The sequence below is a fragment of the Xenopus laevis genome, chromosome 1S (genome assembly GCF_017654675.1).
Source record: "Xenopus laevis strain J_2021 chromosome 1S, Xenopus_laevis_v10.1, whole genome shotgun sequence".
Taxonomy (NCBI): Eukaryota; Metazoa; Chordata; class Amphibia; order Anura; family Pipidae; genus Xenopus; species Xenopus laevis.
The window spans coordinates 27,348,314-27,372,156 of record NC_054372.1 but is presented as its reverse complement, the minus strand read 5'-3'; the positions used below and the strand labels follow the sequence as shown (position 1 = coordinate 27,372,156).

The following is a 23,843-nucleotide window of genomic DNA, read 5'->3' as shown; positions in this document are numbered from 1 at the left end:
GAAGTCTACTGAAGCAGATTCAGTGATATGATCATCTTGGAAACAAATCAATGTGTATACATGTTAAAAGCAATATGTGAAAGGGGCAGTTTACAAAAAAATCACAACGCTAATAATACTTTTTATTTTTTATTTTTGCCCAGACGTCCTTCTCTTGTAACATACTACAGTGTAGTAGGTAATGCTACAAAACAGACACAGACTTGGGGGAAGATCAGGGGCGAACTTGGGGCTGCTGGCATCTAAGGGATCAGCCCTGATGCACCCCTCCTTCTTGCTTACTTTAGTGTTGGAGTGGGTCAAAGGGGGGGCTTTTGGGTGAGGGCTTTTTGCCACCCTTGGTAACTGCCTTGCATAAAAAAGGACATTAACTTAAGGGATGAAAACATAATTGTACCTATTTATAGGACCTTAAGAGGGATATAAATGAGCTGGAGAGAGTGCAGAGACTAAGAGCAACTAAATTCGTTAGAGGGATGGAAGACTTAAATTATGAGGGTAGACTGTCAAGTTTGGGGTTGTTTTCTCTGGAAAAAAGGTGCTTGCGAGGGGACATGATTACACTTTACAAGTACATTAGAGGACATTATAGACAAATAGCAGGGGACCTTTTTACCCATAAAGTGGATCACGGTACCAGAGGCCAACCCTACAGACTAGAAGAAAAGAACTTTCATTTGAAGCAACGTAGGGGGTTCTTCACAGTCAGGACAGTGAGGTTGTGGAATGCACTGCCGGGTGATGTTGTGATGGCTGATTTTGTTAATGCTTTTAAAGGGGAATTCAACACTTAACTAAAAAAGACCATACTCAAAACTTTTGAGTGCCTGAACATACTTCTATGTATGGTAGTAGTGATGCACCCAATCCAGGAATTAGTTGTATTTGAATTGAAGAAAAACAATTGTCAATTGATTTTTTTATGCCTCTGCAACAAAGCCTGATCATGATGTACTCACTAACTAACATTTTCATATTTTAAAAAAATATGCCCCATAAGATCAGTTTATTCTTTTTTGAAATTCAATTTTGTCAGCTGTTTGCCGAAAATGTGTTTACCTGCTGTGATTACCAAAACTTTAGCCGTTTTTGGTGGCAAAATGTTTTATTATCTTTCTAGAAAACATGATAACTAAAAAAAAATCTTTGAAAAAAAGAAGTACGTTCAAATCAGGGCAAAATTTGATCTTGAACCTGAATAAATCAGCACCTGTAAGGAGCTAACTGACCCTGTACTTGATGGTATGCTTTCAAGGTTATTAAGGTTATTGAGATCTGCATAGGACACCCTGAGTGCCGACATCTGTTTTGCATATCCTAAATGTGTCTCAGGAAAGTGCTGAGTGCGATATGCAGAAGGGAGTCTGATTGGCGTCTCAGGTATGCTGGATCTCATATGGAGTAATTATGTCACTTGTATTATGCTTTTGTATCTAGAAACAAAAATGTTTTCACAGCGGTTTAAGCGTATTATGCTGTATGAAAACCCAAGACTGTCAAATGGACTTTGAATGGACTTTTAATAAGGATTTTTATTCACTGTACATACAATTTCACCTGTATAGGGGGAGCTGTTTTGGTGATGTCACGTTAAGGAAGAGGAGGGGTTTCTTACTCATACCTCCTCCAGTCACTATATAAGATGCTTTTGTATAGGGTAACTTTAGGCTTGATAAAGGGTCCAGTGGGCCCGAAACGTTGCCTGTTTGATATGTGGTTTTTGGGCTAAATAAATCAATTTTCTGCAATCACTACAACTGACTTGGTGTGCTGCTGGAAAACTGACTTGAGATATTTATGATCCTGTGGCAGGCGTGGATCTCCCAGTTCAGCACCTGACACCAGTGATTGGATGTCATTTTGTGGGAGTTTGAGCATTCCATTCCTGTTACCTGTACTTGATGGTAGGACATGAATCATTAAAGTTGGAAGTAGTGATGGGTGAATTTGTCCCGTTTCACTGAAAAATTAGCGAATTTTCCACGAAATTCACAAAACAGCAAAACATTTACAAACTCAAAAATTAATACCTGCATCAATTTTGACACCATCGTTAAAGTCAATGGGCGTCCAAAGGGTGTTGACGTGCGGCAGTTTTGACGCGAGCAACTTTTCGGATACGGGTCCAAATTTTTCCGATTGAGTTTCACGAATTTATTCGCCCGCGGCTAAATGTGGAAATTTGCCGCGAAGTCGCACAAGCCAAATTTATTCGCCCGTGACTAGTTGGCAGTCTCATTACCTAAGCTGAATTTTCATATATTGTTTGCAATATTTTTGAATGTTATTTAGTAAATTGGGCAAGGCTTGCCCTGCTTCGGTATCCCATAATAAGCACTGTAACAATACAAGTTAATTATACTATTGGCAAAAGTTGCCTTTGCTACTACACAACCCCCCATTTATTTTTAAACATATTCACTGAAAATGTAAGTACTTGATAGCTCTCTCGCTCATTCCAAGTCCAAATAAATCTGCTCAATGTCGCATCTCTAGCTGACTGGTAATGCAGGAATGGGATCAATTATAATTTTTATTACAGGTGATGTAGATTTATTACTGTGAAGAAGCAAATCACACACACAAATTTTTGTGGGAAATGGTGCTGAAACCTTTCTAAGCTTTCTAAATTAAACATTGGAACAACCAATCAGCAAATTGATCTGACACCCAAACGTTAAAAGCGAAATCTGATTGGATACTTTGAGATGCTAAATAATTGTGTATCCACAAAAAAAAACCTGTTATGTGGTTTGCAGTGAGAAGGTACGTTACCTAGACAATGACCATGGGCCACAGGTTTATGATTTTGTTCCTGAGGTTTATGGATTTTGAAGATACTTTATTTTTGGTTAACAGAACTTTTGACATGTTTTTGGAAACGAATACAGGCATATAATATAGTCCATATTTTACAGCCTGCATTCTACATTTATGTAACAGGATTATTGCTAAATGCTTTCTTATTTTAAAAAGGCCAGGCAATGAGTTTCTTTTATAAGTGATGAACTGAAAAAGACAGATTCTGATTGGTGGATTTTCAGCCAAGCAGAAAGCTCAAGAGGGACACCTTTAAATAAATGACTTTCAATTTCGCCTGCTGGGCCTGAGGCAGGTCATTCAGGGTTATTAGCAGATAGAGGAAATATGACAAGGTTAAGTCTCTATCTGTAAGAAATACTGTTAATAGGTGTCTGTAAATGCTTAGTGGCCAGTTAGCGGCTCTTCATATCTGTATCCTTGGGGTATCTTTATATAAAGCAGCAAAGGAGAACACTGAGTTATGGTTACAAAGATGATGAGAAAAGCTAATAGCTATGCTAGTAATTGGTTAATTAATAGTATCTACCAATTGCCATGATATTTAATGTCCCTTTGTTTGTTAGAAAGTATAAAATAAATAACACTGCTCTTTCCCAACAGTTACCAGTACCTATTTGTTATATGTAGTTAAATCTGGATACAGTAATGCTCTTTTATTATACTAAAATAGGGAAAGAGCTCTCTGTTGCCACAATTTCTACCAATGTGCAAATGGCAACATGATGGACGCAATTGCATATTAATTTATTTACATATCTCCCTGTACATACCGCAAGCCAACGTTGCTGTAGTGCATCGCCCATTCTCTGCAACATAAATGCATTTATCATGTCTCCATAACACTAAGGGGCATATTTATCAAAGGTCGAAGTTCGAAGTTAAAAAAACGTTGAACTTCGAATTCAAAAAGACCAACCGAAAGGTGGTCAAAGTTTTTTGGGGTCGAAGTAGCACTACTTCGATCTACTTTGATTCTAAGTTTTTTTTACTTCGTTCTCTCAAACTCCCCAATTGCCTCCATACAGGTTCTAGGAGGCGAATGGTCGAAGTCGAAATTTTAAAGAGACAGTACTTTCGAATTTCGAAGTTTTTTCAAATTTGAATCGAAGTTGGACTATTCCCTAGTCGAAGTACACAAGAAATAGCTCGAAGTTTTTCAATTCGAAACTCCACCTCTAAGGTGCAGATTCATTAAGGGGCACATTTATCAAGGGTTTAATAGTAAATTTAAATTAGATTTTTTTTTATGTCCGAATTCACAAATTCAAATTTTAATCACACCTTTAGCACACCTTGACCATGGAAGCAGTTCTAATTCAAATATTCACCACCATAAACATGCTGAGTTCATTTAAGGGTCAATGGCAGATCGAAATACGAATCAAATATTCGGATCTTTCCCATTCTATCGAATTTTAGACTGCATTATTTCATAAATAACCTCCCATTCGAATTGTGAGTACATTCAAATTTATTAGAGTAAAAAAAAAAAAATTAAATAGATTCGAAATTCGACCTTTGATAAATAATCCCCAACATATGGATATGAATCCCAAAAATCAATATACTGAATCTATACATTCCCCAATGTTCTGCGCTAAAGAAGACTTACAATTATCTGCAACAAGTCCGGCTTTAAACAAAGTGTACTATAAACAATTACATTTACACTCAAAGGAGAAGGAAAGCAACTGAGGCATTTTATTGCCAATAGATTAGCTGCAATAGTGCAAGCTAAAATGCTATATTTATTCTGTAGAATGTTTTACCATACCTGAGTAAAAAGCTCTAGAAACTCTCTATTTGTTTAGGATAGGAGCTGCAGTATTAACGTGGTGTGACATCACTTCCTGCCTGAGTCTCTCCCTGCTCTGGGCTCAGATTACAGTAGAGAAGGGAGGGGGGGAGAGAGGAGCAAACTGAGCATGCTCTTGCCCAGGGCAATGAGGTTTAAGCTGAAGGCAGGAAGTCTGATACAGAAGCCCATGAGTACACAATAGAAGGAAAGAATTGCAGTGTTTCTTTTGACAGGGGACTCAGAGCAGCACTACTTTGGGGGTTTACTGGTATATTTAGATGGACCTTTCTAAAAAGGCTTACTTAGTTTTAACCTTTCCTTCTCCTTCAAATGTTCTTCACATGTTATATTAATATGTAATACATGTTTGGTGTGCTCTAGATTCTGTCACTATCATCTCCATGATAAGAAGTTGTGACTGGTGATCACTTGGCCTCACCAGCAAACTCCCAACCTGCCAAGTATTAAAAGCAATATTCCAATATTAGGGTCCTCAACGTTTTTCTTCACATAAACTATATTTTAAGGGTAATATTTCAAGGATAAATGGTTCTTTATCCAAATAATGAGCCATTTATTCTCAAAATGTTCATTTTTTCTTTTAATGCTCTATAATTAAAATAAAAATGATTTTATTGTACATTGGAGTCATCTGATGGTACACTTAGGGGGTTATTTATCAAAATGTATTCATTATTTTCTGAAAACCACTGACCAAATCCGCACTGACTTTCCCCCTGCGTCGGATTTAAGATTGGTTTGTCCCAAGGCTGGCATGCGATTCTGCCCAAACCCGCCCTCCACAGATGCGCACCAGGACTGCTGCATGTTTACCTCAACCTGCGCATGCGCTCCATCGTCGTCTCCCGAAGAAAGGAGGAGCCGCATTTGGGAAAAAAGTGTAAAAGGTAGCAAAGTCCCCGGTGCAGCTCTATTAATGTGGCAAGTGGGCGGCATGCTGCCCTTAAAATATTGCCGTCCTTAAAATATTGCCGCCCTAGGCCTGGGACTTTGTGGCCTTGCCACCAGTAGCGTCACAAGAGGGGGGCGGGCCCTGGTGCGTGACGCGCAGCCAGGCCCCGCCCCCTCCATACGGCCGCATTTTCAGTGGCGCACGGGCTGCCAGGGGGGCCCTGAGGGGTGCGGGCCCTGGCCCGCTCGCACCCCCTGCTCCTCCAGTAGTTCTTTCACTGCTTGCCACCAATCTGGGCCTGCTTTCCCCCCTTATTTGTCAATACATTTTCACTAAAATTTCTTTCCCAGCGCAGATCAGGATATCTTCCAGTTGTAAACGGGTCATCTTCCATTGACTTCCACATGAACTTGTTCGGTCTGAGATGGGGTACTTTTTATTCTGACTTTTAACACCATCAGTGTTAATAAATCATGAAAATTTTTGGGTTTTTTTCTAAGAAAAATTGTGTTTTACCCTTTGAAAGGCTGACCAGAAATAAATCCGACTTATCGGACTAAAAAATTGGTTTCTCATGCTTGTCGGACCATTACACTGTTTTTGAAAGGAAAAAATAATTCTTATGGATAATGGCTATGAAATATTCATGTAGCAGGATCTGCAAGTAGAGCAAGTACTCCCCACAGCAACAATTTATTTATTTATTATATATCAATATCTTAAACATATGTTGGAAGAATCCAAAGGAAAATTAAAAATGTGCTCAACATAAGCTTTCTCAACTTACTTATAGAACCCAACTACATCATTAAAACGTAATAGAAAAATATTGACTTGCATTATAAATGTGGAATCTTTACATTACAGAAGCTCCATGTTTGCGTGAGTGCACACAACATACCTCCCAACTGTCCTGTCTTGTGCGAGACAATCCTGATTTTGACAGCTCAGCCCACAGTCCCGGGTTTCTTAATTGAAATTTCCCCAGTTTCTCTTTGATCTCGAGCAGTGACTCCAAAAAAGACAAAGTTTCTAAAAGTAAGAGACTTTTTGGCAGAGAGCCCAGAACACTGGACAGCTGCATTTTGATATATTTGAAGCAATTAAAGCTAAGCAAAGAAACAATGGTAACTATTTAAGATAAGCAAAGAAACAATTGTAACTATTTAAGATAAACAAGTCTCTTGGGAGAACTAAGACTTGCAGTTTAAAGGGCAATTTCAGCTTCATGAGCAAAACTGTTGTAACACATAAAACATGGCCCTAAAACTCTCAGAAATGTGTTCAAACTTTCATAACCTGCCAAATTTTGTAAAATGGACATGGTAATTAGTAGGGGTGGCCATAAAATGGGTATGGTCAAAAAATTCACAGTACAACGCACCGCTGTTTTGCCCCTTTTTACATTTTTCACATGTTAGAAGGTATGACACAAGCAAGATCCAAAATAATATTTTTTACAGTGTCCACAGCACTGCACTGGGAATTAGATGCGGCTGGGAGGCATCCAGCCCTTAAACTTTTGCTGCCCTAGGCCTGGGCCTTTGTGGCATTCCCACAAATCCTGGCCTGAGTACATTATATACATTCATCTCTGTGTCAGGAAAGCTTTCATTTCTACTTTAATTCTTATTACAGCAAGCTTTAAATCCAGAGAGGAGAGAGAATGAATACCTTACCTGCCTGAGTACCAATTAAACTATGAATAATAAAGTCTCAATTGGATCATAGGGAGAGACTAAAGATAGTGATGGGCGAATAAATTTGGCAGGTGAGAATCTGCAGCGAATTTCCGAGTTTCGCCACGGGTGAATAAATTTGCGAAACTGTGGAGAAAATTTGCTGCTGAAAAATCCGCAGCATCAAAATTTTTTTATGAGACCTGCTTGTTGCAGGTCAGATGTTGGGTATTTATTATTTTTGCACAAACACTATAAACCTATTGCTTGGACCTACAGTATACAGGTATGCTTTTCAAGAGCATCAATGCAGAATATTACTGGGGCACAGAAGAACAGTTCATTCTGACACCATGGGGCAGATTTATTAAGGGTCGAATAGTGTTTTTTGGTGTCAAAATCCACACATTTTAATAAAACCCCAATTCGAATGTAAATTTGAATGTGAGATTTATCACACCTCGACCATGGAAACAGTTCTTATTCGAATATTCACCAACTAAAACCTGGCTAGTTCATGTACAAGTCAATGGCAGAGGTCCGTTGAACCATTGGAATTTGTTAATTGCCTTAATGACATTCGAGGGAAAACTCGATCCGTATTTGATTAAAATTTTCGGGTCGGTACTATTCGATTGAATATTTGACTTTCAAATTTTTCCCCATTTGAGTTGGTAGTATATTCAAATTTATTAGCATTAAAAAAAATTCACATAAATTCAAAATTCGACCTTTGATAAATCTGCCCACTAATAAAAACAATTAAAAACTGAAGCAAAGCCCCTAATGAATTACTTGGTGGTTCAGCAGCAAAATCACGATCATTATTATGACATTATCACCGTTAGGTGGAATATGGTGAGGGCAAGTAGTAGTGTGGACAAGGCTGGTGTTGAGAAGCATCAAGGTAGAGGATACGGCACCACCCAGGACCTTCAGAAGTTGATCAGTTCCTGTTTAGTGTAATTATGAGTTATACGATGGGTTCCACTGAGACCAAGTGATATAAGAACAAAGTAATTCATTGTGCTTCATACTTGTTTAGAATCATGCTGAATCTATTTATCATCTAGTTTCCATGACTTACATATGCATGCAAATTTATCATTACTCCCCATAATAATGGGCATTGGTACCACAACTTGTTTGTGCGCACAGAATCACAAGGCTTCCGTTACAATGCACAGAATTGGCCATTCTAATTATATCTGTCTGTAAAAAGCTCTCATTTAAGGGCCACTATATCTTCATTTAAATTTCCCTTGTGCATTTACTTAATTAAATTAAGAGCTGGCAGTATATTTATTTTTAATTTACTTTATGTCTTGAAGCTTCTATTAACGTATCAGTGTCTCAGCTTGCAATTTTAACCATGTTTAAGCAGCCAATTTCTTCTGGCATTCTGGCCACAAGCTCCATATCATCTCTCACAGGGATTGTACTGGGTTTAAATCTCCTAAAAAAAACTGAATGGGGTGTTGCCTGTTAATCCAAGGTGCATGGCACAACAGTGTTGGACTGGGATGCCAGGGGCCCACCAGAAAACCTTAGACCATGGGCCCACTTTCCAAACTATTATTCCTCCTCTCCTCACTCAACCTCTTTATTCTCCTAGTCTTTTATATCTACTTACTATATTCTTTCATTATTAAGCATTTTTTCCCATAAAGTAATAGGTAATGACAATGAAATAGACCAAATGGTTAGAAGCAAGAGGCCCACTGACACCTGGGCCCATTGAGAGTTTTCCTGGTATCCCTGTGGGCCAGTCCGACACTGTGGCACAAGACCCACTGGGGTATTGACAGCCGAGGTTTTCTTACAACAGATACCATAAATCTATGCCAGCATGTACCATGTTATACTGACATGTTAAAGGTGGGCCTTAATTCCTAAAGTTAGTCTTAAAGGCAACTGACTTGGGTTTGGCTACACTTGGCCTAAACATGTATATCTAATTGTAAGGACCATATTACTGTAGACTTTTGTTCAAAGACAATCAATAGCAATTGAACTCATATTTAAAGGGGTGGTTCACCATTACGTTAACTTTTAGTATGTTATAGAATGGCCAGTTCTAAGCAACTCTTCGATTGGTCTTTTATAGCGAATTCTTTTCCTTCTTCTTCTGACTCTTCCCAGCTTTCAAATGGGGGTCACTGATATAATGTAATCTGTGATCACTTCTGTCCATATTATATTGCTTGGCTATTTATATATTGTATTGGCTTTTAATAAATAAAACAGAACTAATGAGTATTACTTATACTGTCATAAGAGAAGATAGATTAACTTTAACAGTGAAATATTGCATACTCTGCATCCCTTTGCAGTACAGCTGAACATACAGTATCTGGAGTTTTTCCCATTCAAATTTGTTTGTATTTGATTCCGAGGTCTCACTACTAGTGATGGGCGAATCTGTGGCGTTTATCATAAAATGGCGAAAAATTCTCAAAACGCATTAAAGTCAATTGGCGTTAATTTTGACGTAATTGACAATTTTTACATGCTTGACTATTTGGTCCAAATGCATTACAGTAAACGGACGTCCGAATAATTTCACGAGCAGCCATTTTTAAGTACGCGCCAATATTCTTCCAAATTGTCACTGCAGTTTTGCAAATTCATTCGCTTGTGGCAAAATGTGGAAATTCACCTCAAATTTATGTCTGATGAATTTATTCGCCCATCACTACTCACTACATATTGTGCAGGACTCACTTTAGGCAAAACTTTATGGCCAATGTTCCTTTTGTGCTGGTCAAACCACACCTCTGTTTGCCATTAGTCTAACAGTTAGGACTAAGGTTAAATGTGTTATTTCAAACAACATCATTTATATTTCCTTTCAGAGAATGACCTAGTAGCAGAGTGTTGTACCATGTTAGTTGATGATGAAAACAGGACAATATAAACCTTTAATTGCTCAACATAGTAGATAAAAAATGTGAACTTTCATGACAACTTAGGTCCCTGTTTCAGGCATATTGTAGTATAAAAATGTATTATACCATATCATACTATGACTGAAGCAGGATTATTTATTAAAGTACGAATGCTTTATAGTTTTGTTTACTATAAAATTGAAAAAGTCAGAATCTGAAAATCCGGCATCTCAGACCTAACGAGTTTGTCAATGTGGTCTGCACTGGAATTAGGCCAAAAATCCAACTATTTAAGACTTTTTAAGGTAAAAATCAGAAAAAAAATCGATCAATTATTGGAAAAAAACTCATACAATTCAGATTTTCACTTCATTTTTTTGATGTTTGTCTCCAATCTGATCAAATCGTGCTTTTTTAATAACAAATAAGGTACAATCGTGGATTCTAGTTTGGTCATACTTTTTTTATTAAAATAATCAGAAAAACAGATAAATATGCTCCTTTGTGTTCTCTTAATTTAGGGGAATTTCCTGGGGGGAGGGATTTTTAACTAGGAAAATTATACATCATTTCTAAATCTGCCAGAGTTTTTGTGTATTTCCCTTTCTGGAGCAAGATTATGGGGCAGATTCACTAAGGGTCGAATTTCGAAGTTAAAAATACTTCGAAATTCGACCCTCGAATTGAAATCCTTCGACTTCGAATATCGAAGTCGAAGGATTTAGCGCTAAACGTTCGTTCGATCGATGGAAGGATTTTTCGTTCGATCGAACGATTAAATCCTTCGAATTGAACGATTCGAAGGATTTTAATCCAACGATCGAAGGAAAATCCTTCGATCAAAAAAAGTTTAGCAAGCCTATGGGGACCTTCCCCATAGGCTAACATTGACTTCGGTAGGTTTTATCTGCCGAAGTAGGGGGTCGAAGTTTTTTTTAAAGGGAAAGTACTTCGACTATCGAATGGTCGAATAGTCGAACGATTTTTTGTTCGAAACGTTCGAATCGAAGTCGAAGGTCGTAGTCGAAGGTCGAAGTAGCCCATTCGATGGTCGAAGTACCCAAAAAATACTTCGAAATTCGAAGTATTTTTCATTCGAATCCTTCACTCGAGCTTAGTGAATGGGCCCCCATGAGTCCCAAATACAAAAGAAAAATGCAAATAAAATGTGATTTTGCATGATATAGGGATTTATACCAGAAAAATATTTTATGTTATGCACAAAAATTCAACTGATATGCAAAGACTCATGTCTCTCAATTAAAACTCCCAGCAATAAATTACCGAATTTTCAAAGAACTAACTATTTGATTAGATTCCAAAGCCAGGAATCCTGGAACGGTAGCTTTACCCCAGGTACCACACATTCTGCCAAATCCAAAATAAGTAACAATGTCTTTCTACTCGTTTTTTAAAAATGTATGAAAATTCATCTCAAAAGGTTCACTTTGCAAGTCTATATCTCCCACATAGCATAAGTTACCAAGAAAAAACATCCTAAATATGAATGTCAGGGGTCCACTGAACAGTTTAATGCCCATTGTACATAGAATTGTACATAGAAGTATCTGGCGCTTAGAGACCCCAAAATGAAGTTAGTACATACAAATTGTCCAGAGCTCACATCAGCTACTGAAAAATAAACACATTTACTGAATTTTTGGGGGGAAAAACACAGAAACATATATTGACCTCCCAAACCATATACAGTATTTTTGGAAAGCACACATTCAGATGAATACAAAATAGGTAACTATGTCTTTCGACTCCAAACTACTGAGTCACAATGCTTTCCCAAAATTTACTGTTTTGATGAAATATCGCAAAATCGCCTCAAAGCTTCTATTTTTTAGCATGTTATCTCCCACATACCATAAGGTACAAAGTAAAAAACATCCTAAATATTAGTGCCAGGGGTCTACTGAACAGTTTGATGCCCATTGTTTATAGGATTACCGAAGTATCTGGGGATTAGATACCCCAAAATAAAGTTAGCACATACACATTTCATAGCATATATTTCTACTACCAAAATAAATACTGCCTGATTTATGTGGGAAAAAAGCAGAACATGAGTAAGACAACCCCAGAAAACCATATATTTTCCAAAAGTACACATTCTGAAGAATCCAAAATGGGTAAATATGTCTTTCTATGGCAAACTACCTAACTGTAAAGCCATGCTACACATAGTGGTTTTTCTGAAATTTCTGAAAAACATCACCCCAGATAAGCACACGGGGGTCTACTGAAAATGCCCAATATGCATTGATTTACCAAACTATGTGGCACACAAAGACCCCCAAATAAAAATAGTGCATATGAATTTTCATGTCTGACACTGGCTGCTGCAATGGCTGCTGCAATATAACCATACGGTATGTGTATTTTGTGCCATAAGACAGGAAGACACTAGAAGACCATATATTTTCTGAAAGCATACATTCTGATGAATCCAAAATAGGTGAATATAGCAAACTACCAAAACTGCAAGGCCATGCTAAATGTAGTAGTTTTTATGACATTTATGAAAATTGTCACAAATCTTGTATTTTACCCCATTATATACCCTAGATTACATAAATTACCAACAAAAAAATATCCTAGTATGAAGCCCAGGGGTCTACTGAACACTTTGATCCAATATGCATTTTGTGGTGCACAGAAACCTTCAAATGAAATTAGCGCATGTGAATTTTAACATCTGACATTCGGATTTACATAGCGGGCGCCCCTAGGCCCACTGCTGTTTGTTGCCCCCCTCCCTTTATTTGCACACATTTTGATCATCGGGACCGGAGCAATGGGGATTGGTGCAGGGGCCATTTTAAAAACTATTGTATCTCCTGCTTATTCCCTGTGTTTCTGAATACAAGGCTTTCTAATCTTGGAACTACAAGGGCAAGGGCCTATCCCTAGGGTGGAGCAGCACGTACACCAACTGTGCAAATGTCTGGGTAAAGTGCCTAGTGGTTAATACAACCCTGGGTGTAGGGGTTTATCAGAATGTGGGGGTGCTCTGAAGTGGATTGAAAGGTGTTCATGGTTCTGTCACAAATTGAACGCCTTTTAGAGTGGTATTTTATATCACATTAGATGTTCACACAAAAACACACACACACACATATTATATATATATATATATATAGTAGAAATAGGTATCGGCACTCACGATTAGTAATGGGCGAATTTCTCCCATATCGTTTTGCTGAATAATTTGCAAATTTCATGTGAAATTCGTAAAACACGCTGAAAAATTCGAGAAATGGTGCCGGCATCTACTTTATAAAATGCCGGCACACATTTGCTGGCAAAAATGTGCTGGCATACAAAAAACGGACAGCGGCGAATTTTCATGGCAGTTTCGCAAATTTATTCACCGTCTGTGAAACTCGGGAATTCGCCACAAATTCGCGCCTGGCGAATAAATTCGCCCATCACTACTCACGATTAAAGTCCAAATGTGCCTGGGTGCAGCCCTTGACAAGGGTAGCTAGAAGTTGATGGAAGGGTCACACTTGCAGGTCTTATGACGGTGAAAAAAGATTTTATTTATCACAACTAAAGTTTCGGCTGACACCAGCCTTTCTCAAATTCTGACGCTGGTGTTAAAGTCAATGGGCATCTGTATAATGTTTACGCATGCCGGTTTTAACGCTGGAAAATTTTCGGCGGCGATTTTTCACTGCAGTTTTGCGAATTTATTTGCCCATCACTAGTAAATAAGCCTGATAACCTGCATGGTAGCAAAGACAGCATAATTCTAAAGTCTGTATAAGGGTAAACTGTTCTAGATATGCGAAAGTTATCTCGCTGTTAAATAATTAGGCTCTGGAACTGGCCACTTGGCCAGTTATAGAATGCCTTATTCCTACTAAAATTACAACTGGTGGTCTTAATTTTTAAAATATTTTTAATTTAATAGTTGTCTTTCTTTTCTACATCTTTCCAGCTTTCAAATGGAAGACAAAAAACTATTGCTTTGTTAAACTAGGCCCCTCTCTTATCCACCTTTCAGTCTCTCATTCAAATCACTGCCTGGTTGCAAAGGTAAACAAGACCCTAGAAACCAGATTGCTGCTGAAATTCCAAACTGGAGAGCTGCTGAAAATAAAAAGTGACCAATTGCAAATTATTGAAGAATATTCATGTTTACGTCATATTAAAATTACAGTAATTTAAAGGTCACACAAACCCTTTAAAAGACATAGGTGTAATATGTATAAAGGTGTGGGGAGAGGGAGTGTCCAGTTATCGGATCCCACCTTGCAACTGTATAAAAATATATATGTAGCAATCACAAATGAGCATACAGCAGACGGTTCTCTACACTTGCACTTTACCCAGAGGCCACTCACTTCTGCTCTACTGAATAAGCTGCAAAGGTTAGAGTAGCTCAGGTACAAAATAGAGACTTGAGAAAGTGTTACTTCCAAGGTTCCATTTGTATTGGACAAACAAATTACATTCCCCCAAATGAACTGCATTCGAATGCCATTGTAAAACCAATCTGCGCCCTGAAAGGGGTATACCAAACATGGAGGTAACTTGCTGCAATTTATCAAGCCTCAATTGTGTGTAAAAACATGATCATTTGCCCTTTACTTATTCAATTTGTGATACTAAATTATCCCTTGAATTTTTGAAGAAGCGAATGACTACATTTGATAATGGAAACATTTTTATTCAGGCTTTGCTGTTGGAATTTCTGCTGCTGTATTTATTTATCTCTCTGCCGCTCGGGTGCTAAATTTAGTATCTCTGTCTAGAATGCTGGCTTCATTAAAGTGATGTGACATGTAGATTTTGTGACACCTCCTCAGAGGCGCAGAGCAAAAATGACTTGTACAATTACAGCATGATGCCCCTTGGATGCAGTTGTTGAGGAAGCATTCACAGTCCTCATACTATTTAAGGCACTTGTTAATCATGTTTTAATGAGTTCCCAGTCTGAACAAGATTATTATTGTTTATCACATGCTCCCCTTGCCTTTCTGCAAACTGCATCAGAAGGGAGATGCTAAACATGAACTTGTCACAGCTAATGCTACAGGGCTAGGGGAATGGGTCTGGAGCCTGCAAGCTCCTGTTGCTTAGAGGGAATCAGACTGAAGCTGAATAACTAATGAGAACTCGTGCAGCCCGAGAACACAGGGGAATTAAGAACACACACATACTGCCCATGAACAGATTCCAAAGCAGAATGGCTGAAAAGAAGTGAAATACAGAAGCTAGCACGACTTCTTTCTAGTTCGATTTACAAGAAAATTACATTTGTATTGAAAAATAAAAGATATTACCGCATCTAACAATACTGTTAGAATGAAATGTATCCATGGGCAACTGTGTCTTTTTAATTATTGGTATAGGATACAGTATCTGTAAACCTGTTATCCAGAAAGCTGCAAATCATGAGAAGGCCATCTCACATAGACTCAATTTTTATCAAATAATTAAAAATGTTAGTGATTTCCCTTTTCTCTGTACTAATTAAACAGTACCTTGTTCTTGATCCCGACTGAGATATAATGATTCATTATTGGAGGCAAAACAATCCTATTGCGTTTACTTGTGTTTATTTTAAATTATATTTTAGTAGACTTCAGGTATGGAGATTTTATAGAAGACCCCTTATCCGGAAAACCCCAGCTCCCGAACATTCTGGATAACAGGTCCAGTGCCTGTATTTTTTTGATACTGTGCCAACATAGTTCACATCGCTTTACAGAAATGACACAAGTCCTTGCCCTAGTGGAGCTTACAGTCTAATGTCTCAATCAATGTATCATTCACACACACACACTGTGGTCAATTTTATCAGGAGCCATTTAATCTGCCTGTATGATATTAGAAGGGTGGGGATAAAACTGGGAATACCCAGAAGAAACCCGCACAGACATGGAGAGAACATATAATCTCCTTTGCAACCTGTGGTGAGTATCAATGTGTCCTGTAGTGATTTTGCCCAACAAAAAATTAACCCATACACGACCCTAACCTGAGCCCTTTCTACCCAACAATCTTCCCTTAGGTTTTGGGCCAGCCCGCACATCACTAATGTTCAACCAGCTTTTTCTGATGAAATTGCCAGCAGCCTGGACTTGGCAGAACAGGTATGAGATCCCTTTTCTGGAAACCCGTTATCCAGAAATTATGGAATGGCCATCTCCCATAGATTCAATTTTTTCCAAATAACCCAAACTTTTAAAAATGTTTTCCTTTTTCTTTTTTCTCTGTAATAATAAAACAGTAGCCTGTACTTGATCCAAACTAAGATATAATTAATCCTAATTGGAAGCAAAACCATCTTATTTGGTTTATTTAATGTATATATGAGTTTCTAGTAGACTTAAGCTGTGAAGACCCAAATTACTGAAAGATCCGTTATCCGGAAAACCCAAGGTCCCAAACATTCTGGTTAACAGGTCCCATACCTGTAATTATAGGTTCCCTTACAACTTGTGTCCGTTTTCACAATTGACATGTGTAAAGTAAACCAGACACAAATGCGCTTATTGCAACAGTACTGTTTGCACTCAGCACACTAACAAATTGACTAAACATGACATTGACTAAACATCAACAACATTCTTCAAGGAGAACAAAAACTTTGTATTATTTGCCTACATGCTTCTTGCATTGAATGAACCATAAATGGCAGCAGCCTAGTCTATGCATTTGCCCATTATTAGAGGGAAGTGGAAAGAGAATTTTGAGAAATTTCAGTGCCTATAAAACAATTAGCAATTATGCCGCAAACAGGTTTCTTTTAACAAAAAATCTCAGAGATTCAACGGACAATGCTTAAACTGTTGACAAAAAATCATGGGTGAGAGGGACTGAGACATGGAAATGTTTTACTCTGGCAAGACAAAAAACCAAAAGTTTGTTAATACTTCATCAAGGGTGTGATGATTATCAATGTACAGAGCCAGGACAAGTAGAATTCATGCCAGAAGCAATACTACTTGGCCTGGCTGCCCCATCACCAACAGTACCCCATACCCAAAGTACCCAAAGCCCCCCTCAGTCTCAGTCCCTGCTTGTGATCTGTCTCTCTCTCCCACCCCCACCACTTTTACAGTCAACTGATTCTACCTCATCCCACCTGTGATTTGGTACCATAAAAAGAAGGTAAAAGACACTAAGCTTAATCACAGGACCAGAAATAGGAGTAGGTCTAGGCAGAAGGGGGCCTGTGTCTAAGAATCTAGTGCACGTTTGGCAGTTATGCCATTTTCTGCCTAACCCCCTAGTTCTGGCCATGATGATAAAGGTCACAAAGGTGGTCCAAACATTGGATACTATAAAGCATTGCATTGTTAACCTTTTGTTCTCTTTTTCATTAAGTCCTACACAATGCAATACCATTTTCAGTTATTTCAATTATTCCTTACACATTTTATTTCATAATAAAACTGTATCTGAAATGCATGGAAACACAGTGAAACAGGTATTTTAAAAAACCTACTCCATTTCAGAGCCAATGGAGTAGATAGAGATATAGGGGGAAATTTACTAACCTGCGAAAATTCGCCAGCGACGGCATTGCACCCATCGCTACACGGGTCGAAAATTCGCTCAGACAAAGCTAATTTACTAAAATGCGAAGTTGCATCCAGGGCACCGAACGCCGGTGAATTTTCACTAGCGTTACTTCGGCAAACAAATCGAAGATGCGCTTGTGTTCAAACTTCGCTAGAAGTCTTCACTACGTTGAATGGACGTATATGTTGCAGCAAATACATTACATTACACAAGCCCGGGAAACCTTAATAAAGAAAATAGAGTTGTTATAATGCCCTACACATGAGCCCACTGTATAGTTTATGTTCCATATGTTAGAAAATGTAGGGGGGAACCCGGTTACCCAAAAAAATTTATAAGCTCTTTTGCAGGCAATCTCTCTGAAAAAAGGAAGACGCCAGCTTTTTTTGGGACTTAGAAACCTTTTCTACTAAAAATATGATGTAAGTAACAGAAGATTGAGGAAGATCTATGCACTCCAATGCAATTCGCCTGGTCTTAGCTGGCGAAGACAAGTCTGGCGACAGAGGTAACGTTCAGTAAAATCCGCATATTAGTGAATTTGCCGCGTAACGTCCATTCGCCTGAGTGAAAATTCGCCTGGTGATAGAGTGTGAATGACCGCTAGTGTCTCTTTCGCTAGCGAAGTTATGCCTGTGCCAGTTAGTAAATTGGCAAAGTGGCTGAAAGTGGTAACGCTGGCGAATTGTCGCCATCGTTAGTGACTTCGCCTTTTAATAAATCTGCCCCTATGGCTTATAATAATGGGGCAGATGCAGGTAGATTCAAAAATAACCCTTCTAGTCTTTGCAGTGCTCACAGCATGTTAATAATATGCTGATCTTAAACTATGTGTGCGAGCAACAGTGTACTCGGAAAAAAAAATATTTTTTTGACCATTTTTACAAGTTCAAACTTGAATTGCTTCCCTCTCACACTTCAGCCTAGCAACTACAAGTTGCTACATCAGTTGGTACATTTCTTGAAACGGTATCAGACAACTGTCAGCAACTTATGTATCATTTGTCATGCTGACTTAAAGCATACTCAGTAGGATAGTTAATCCTTAATGGCAAGCTTTTCATGGGAAGCATAGGAAGGTGAAGAATGAAACTTTAAACTTCAACGTTCAATCAGAAAAATTGTCCAAAATAACAAATAAAAAGCAACGTAGAGAAGTTAGTTTTAGTGGTGTGCTATTTCAATGTAACTGCAAGACTGCCAAAATGCCTACACTCATATCATTGGGAGCAGTAATGGAGTTCCAGACCCCGTGGGCACAACCCAATGCAAAGGAAAAATATAAGCTGAAATGTCAAATTTTGAATAAGATATCAGTTTTACAGCTCCTCCTGATCACAACAAGGTTATTTACTGATGTATCAGAAAAGGAATCTCCATCCTCCTTCCCCTTTAATTGAGCATTTTTATACATATCCAAAAGTCTGACATACGACTCATACCTTACTCCTCTAAGTGTGTAAATGTTTACCACATGTTGTACCCCCCACCTTAAAACAAAAAAATTCTATTAAAAGGATAATTATTTCAGAGCTGTATAACCAGCAGTATGCCAGCTGTGGCCAAATGACAGACACTAGTAACTCACAACTACCTGTTGTTGATCGGAATTCTAGCATAACAGCTAGAAAGTCACCAAATGGAATGACTGCCATATCTCTGAGAATTAACACCTATATAGCACATACAGCCATGAATCACATGTAAAATATATCCTTATGATGCGCAAGAGCCATGAAATCTTGTAAAATATACCCTTGTACCCTTTGTTTGAAAATATGTGGATATTAGAAGTAACTTTGGAGTTTCATGACCTGTATAAAAGCACTCATCCTTCGGCCTTGTGCTTTTATATGGTCATGGAACTCCTCTGTGACTTATAATATCCTTATATTTTACAATAGGGGGTACTTTATTCACTATATAATTGATGCTCAAGGATGTCACACAACCTACTCAAACGTGTATTATAGAAAATGTACCCTGTGTTGTAAAATATTAGGATATCAGAAGTCACCTCAGAGTTTCATGACCTGTATAAAAGCACTTTATCTGCTGTCTTGGGCCTTTATATGGCCAATAAACACCCTGGTGATGTCTAATACTCATTTATTTACAGTAGGAGGTAAATTATTTCCTATATACTGTAATAGTAATTAGTGGTGTAATTAGTTATAATTGGAACTTAGTGGTATAATTTGTGTCACACAAGAAAATTCACCAAAAAGTCAGTGCCTACTATTTTAATGTACAGGGATATTAGAAGTCATCTCGAAGTTCCGGAACCTGTTTAGAAACATTATATGGTCATGCAACTACTTAGTAACTCCTGTTATCCTTGTAATTTACAGGTGAGGAAAAATATACAGTATTCCCTATATAATAAAAATAGGATATCACATCAGGATCATACAATGCAAAGCACAACTGCAAAAAATGCTGTACATGTCTCGCATACTTTCAGAACCTTCAAGGTGGAACAAGTTTGCTAACCATTCATGCATCGTGCTTTAAAGTACCTCTGCCATGCTAAATGCCTGTTCCTTCATCATTCAGTATGTTTGAGCCGCAGGCAAACTTTTGAGATCACATTCTCCATGGCTTAAAGGGAGAAATAAAAAAAAGTTCAGACTAAAAATGTATTGTGACTCTTGCGACATGGGCTGAAGTGAGGAACATGTAAATGCTTATATGCATTGACCTCCCATTATTCATTTTACATAAAATTTCTACTCCAAGGATAGGCAACCCTTGTCAGGGATCTCCAATCTTTTTTTTACCCTTGAGCCACATTCAAATGTAAAAAAAATGTTGGAGAGCAACATAAGCACGCAAAAAGTTCCTGGGGTGCAAATATGGGCTATAATTTGCTATTTTGTAGCCACTATGCGGACTTGCAGCCAAAAGTAGACTCTATTTGGCAGTTCACATGGCTTTTATGCAACTAAAGCTTGCCTTCAAGCCAGGAATTCAAAAATAAGCACCTGCTTTGAGGCCACTGGGAGCAACATTCAAGAGGTTGGAGAGCAACATGTTCTCACGTCATGAGCCATTTGTTGGGGATCACTGCTCTACATATTGCCTACTACATATTCCATTGTTCCTTCAAATACCTGTGGAAAGGCTTCTTATAATTCCAGTATCATCATATCTGATATTTCAAACATTACCTGTTCCTAGTACTCATAATTGATCCTTCCATCATGAGTTTTTTTCTTTTTATCGCAAACCTCTTTGAGGTCCAGCATTTGGTCAGGGCTCCTTACACATGTGTTACAGATATATGGATATATCCTTGTATCAGTCATAATGTTACAGCTGCGAGAATATCTATGAAAACAAATACCAGTTCATTCTAAATCTCACCTTAAGAGTTCTGCTGACTAGTCTTCCATAAGCATAACTTATGCCACCAATAAGGATAAAACATTGGGCTAACCCAACAGAAAAAACAAAACAATGGGCATAAACCAACATAAAATAAAGAATACTAATCAAAATCATAAAGCTCTCTAAATTATATAGGTATAGATCCCCTTTAAAATGCAACACTTCCTCCTTTATCTTTAAAGGCTGTACCAGCTCTCATTCATTCATTTGTGCCTGGGGGAGGCCTCTGATCTAAACAAAAATGACAGACAGACATCAATAGGACTTCAACCAATGACTCTTTATATCTGTTGTTACCATCCAGTTTGTGATTTGCCAATATGCACAGAAACAGCTACAAGGCCAAAGGTTTGCATATGGCCGATATGAATGCTAGACAGCTGACGTGATCAGTGGATTTATAAAATATCAATTATATCAATTACTTTGTAGGACAAAAATCGATAAACACAACAATCAGTGGAATCAGCTGAGCCACACTTTCTAGTACTTTTGCTCACTCAATAGAATATCATTTGTATCAAGGCCCATAGAATGTGGTGGCCGCTGTCCAAGGTGCTGAAGGAGAGCAACAGCAATGCATGGACCATTATATTAGAGCAGTACAGGCCTAGGAGTTGGAGGAGGAGGAGGGGTTGCATCACACGCTCCTGGGGGCAAACAAGTTGATACTAGTTGCCAAGACAAAGATCCACACGGTAACCCCGAAACCTTAGCTTCCCCATCCTCTTCACTTCCTCTGGTGTTTCCTTGAGATGATCATGTACTCACCATGTTGACTTCTGAGACCATATCTATGCTGGCAACGTCTATTCGCATCCCAACCTCCACTGAAGGGCCTGCAATAATAATAATAATAATACTATAAAAAAAATCATATTTAAAGTGTAAACAAGAAAGGCAGATTTTAAATAGCCAAGATGCAGTTCTTCTAAAAGGGATCTCCAGCAAGGGGTCGTAACTACAAAGGAAACAGACCCTGCGGCTGCAGGGGGCCCCAGGAGGTATAGGGGCACCTAATTCATATACAGTTTCAATAAATATTTGTATAACAGGTCAACCTCTATACATATTGGGCGCCTGAAAAAATAACTTGCTGTGGGGCCCAGTGATATGTAGTTACCTAGTCACTGATGTCCTGGTTAGGTTTAACTACACGCTGCCTGGGGATCCTATAGCTGGAGGGCCACAGGATGGATATGAATGGACCATACCATGAGCCTTAAGAGTAGTGCGGGAGGGGTGTTCTTACCTCCGAAGTCTGGCCTCAAGCGAATGTCATATCCTTTGAGCAATCTGTCCACTGTTTCCTTCACATATGACATGTTGCTGGGCTCGTTAACGCTGAGGGGGAGAAGCAGGAATGACAATCAGTGTCTGCACAAACCAGACATGACAATCCCCCCCCGCAATCCACCGTCCCCCAATACTGGGAGCCAAACGTGCAGCCCCTCTCAGATCTCACCTGTGAGCGCAACACACCATGGCAATCATCATAGGGAACCACACGACGCCGAAATAGCCTCTGCCCCGGAGAGTCCACATGGTCCAAGTGTGAATGAGAAACGTTGTTTAATGAGCGGCGGCGGCGGCGGCTTCCAGGAATGCGAGTAAAAGTCTCAAAGCAAAGACCCCCCTAATTCCAAATAGAGTTGCGCATGCGCGGAGCTGCCAGCATCACAGCACACACCGTTTGCTACAGGAACACATCAAACTGTTTTTCTCAAACAAAAAAAAAACAAAAAAAAACGCGCAGATCCAGAATGAAAGTTCCAGGGTTATTCCTTCAGCCGATCATAGGGGGGACGTGTCACTAGTTGAGCGCGACCTTCTTCACTCGATCGCTGAGACACAGGCAGGGGACTGTCAGCTTCATCATCAGTCTGGGGATAGACATCTGCCCCAGTACGTGATGCCGGCGATGAGGTGCCTGGCGAGTAGTAGCCTCCCTCTGGCACTGACTCCCCTCCGCGTCCCGCGTGTTTCCTCGGCAGAAGAGCCGCAGCAGCAGCGTCAGACAGCGTTACACAGCGTTACACAGCGGCAGCCATTCCCAGGCAACAAGCAGTTCTGGCAGAGACACGTACCTGATCACGATTTCTCTCATTATGGGAGGGGGCATAAAAAAGGCAAAGCAATTACTTCTGCTCTGATATATGGGAAAGGGAGATGAAAACAGCTTAGATACAGCCGCCGGCTCTATTAGACCTTACAATCAAACGCCGCACTTGAGACTTAAGATTTGTCGCAGATTCCCCCCCCCCCCACAAAGTGTACAGGAGAGTGGCTTTATGATTGCCATGGCCAGGCCTTGCACTGACACTCACTCTACAAACACTTGTACTGCTGCATAACGCCATTAAAGGGATTGTTCACCTTCAAACAACAAGTTGTTATCAGATAGATCACCAGAAATAACGACTTTTTCTAATTACTTTCTATCAGTGTCGGACTGGCCCGGCGGGATACCGGGAAAATACCCGGTGGGCCCCGACCCTAGTGGGCCCCCGCCGTGCCAGTCCCCCTCTCCCAAACAGTTTTTAAAAAAATAAAAAAAATTTCAGCGCATCGCAGCGCCGATTGCGCATGCCCCGGGCCCCCCAGTCCGACCCTGCTTTCTATTTTCTATGGGTCACCCTTTTTCTAATATTGAAGTGTAAAGTGTCATTTTTCACCATCTGAAGCAGCCCTGGGAGGGGGGGGGGGTCGCGGACCCTGTAAACTGTTCTAAATTGATACATTTAGTTGATACATTTCCTATCTTTGTCCCTGCTGAGCAGAATCTCTGGATTTCATTAAAGGCA

At 39.1% G+C, this 23,843-nt stretch overlaps 1 protein-coding gene across 1 annotated transcript in view; it reads right to left on the bottom strand.

Moving 5' to 3' along the window:
* The window catches only part of LOC108706580 (gamma-aminobutyric acid receptor subunit beta-1), a 227,608-nt gene extending 204,336 nt beyond the window's left edge, over positions 1–23,272 (bottom strand). The window contains exons 1-3 of the mRNA XM_041579455.1: positions 22,505–23,272; positions 22,292–22,383; positions 21,811–21,878 (exon numbers count right to left, since the gene is read on the bottom strand). Coding sequence (XP_041435389.1) covers positions 21,811–21,878; positions 22,292–22,383; positions 22,505–22,584 — 240 coding nt within the window. The 5' untranslated portion in view covers positions 22,585–23,272. The remainder of the gene's footprint in view (positions 1–21,810; positions 21,879–22,291; positions 22,384–22,504) is intronic.
* Positions 23,273–23,843: the final 571 nt, after the last annotated feature.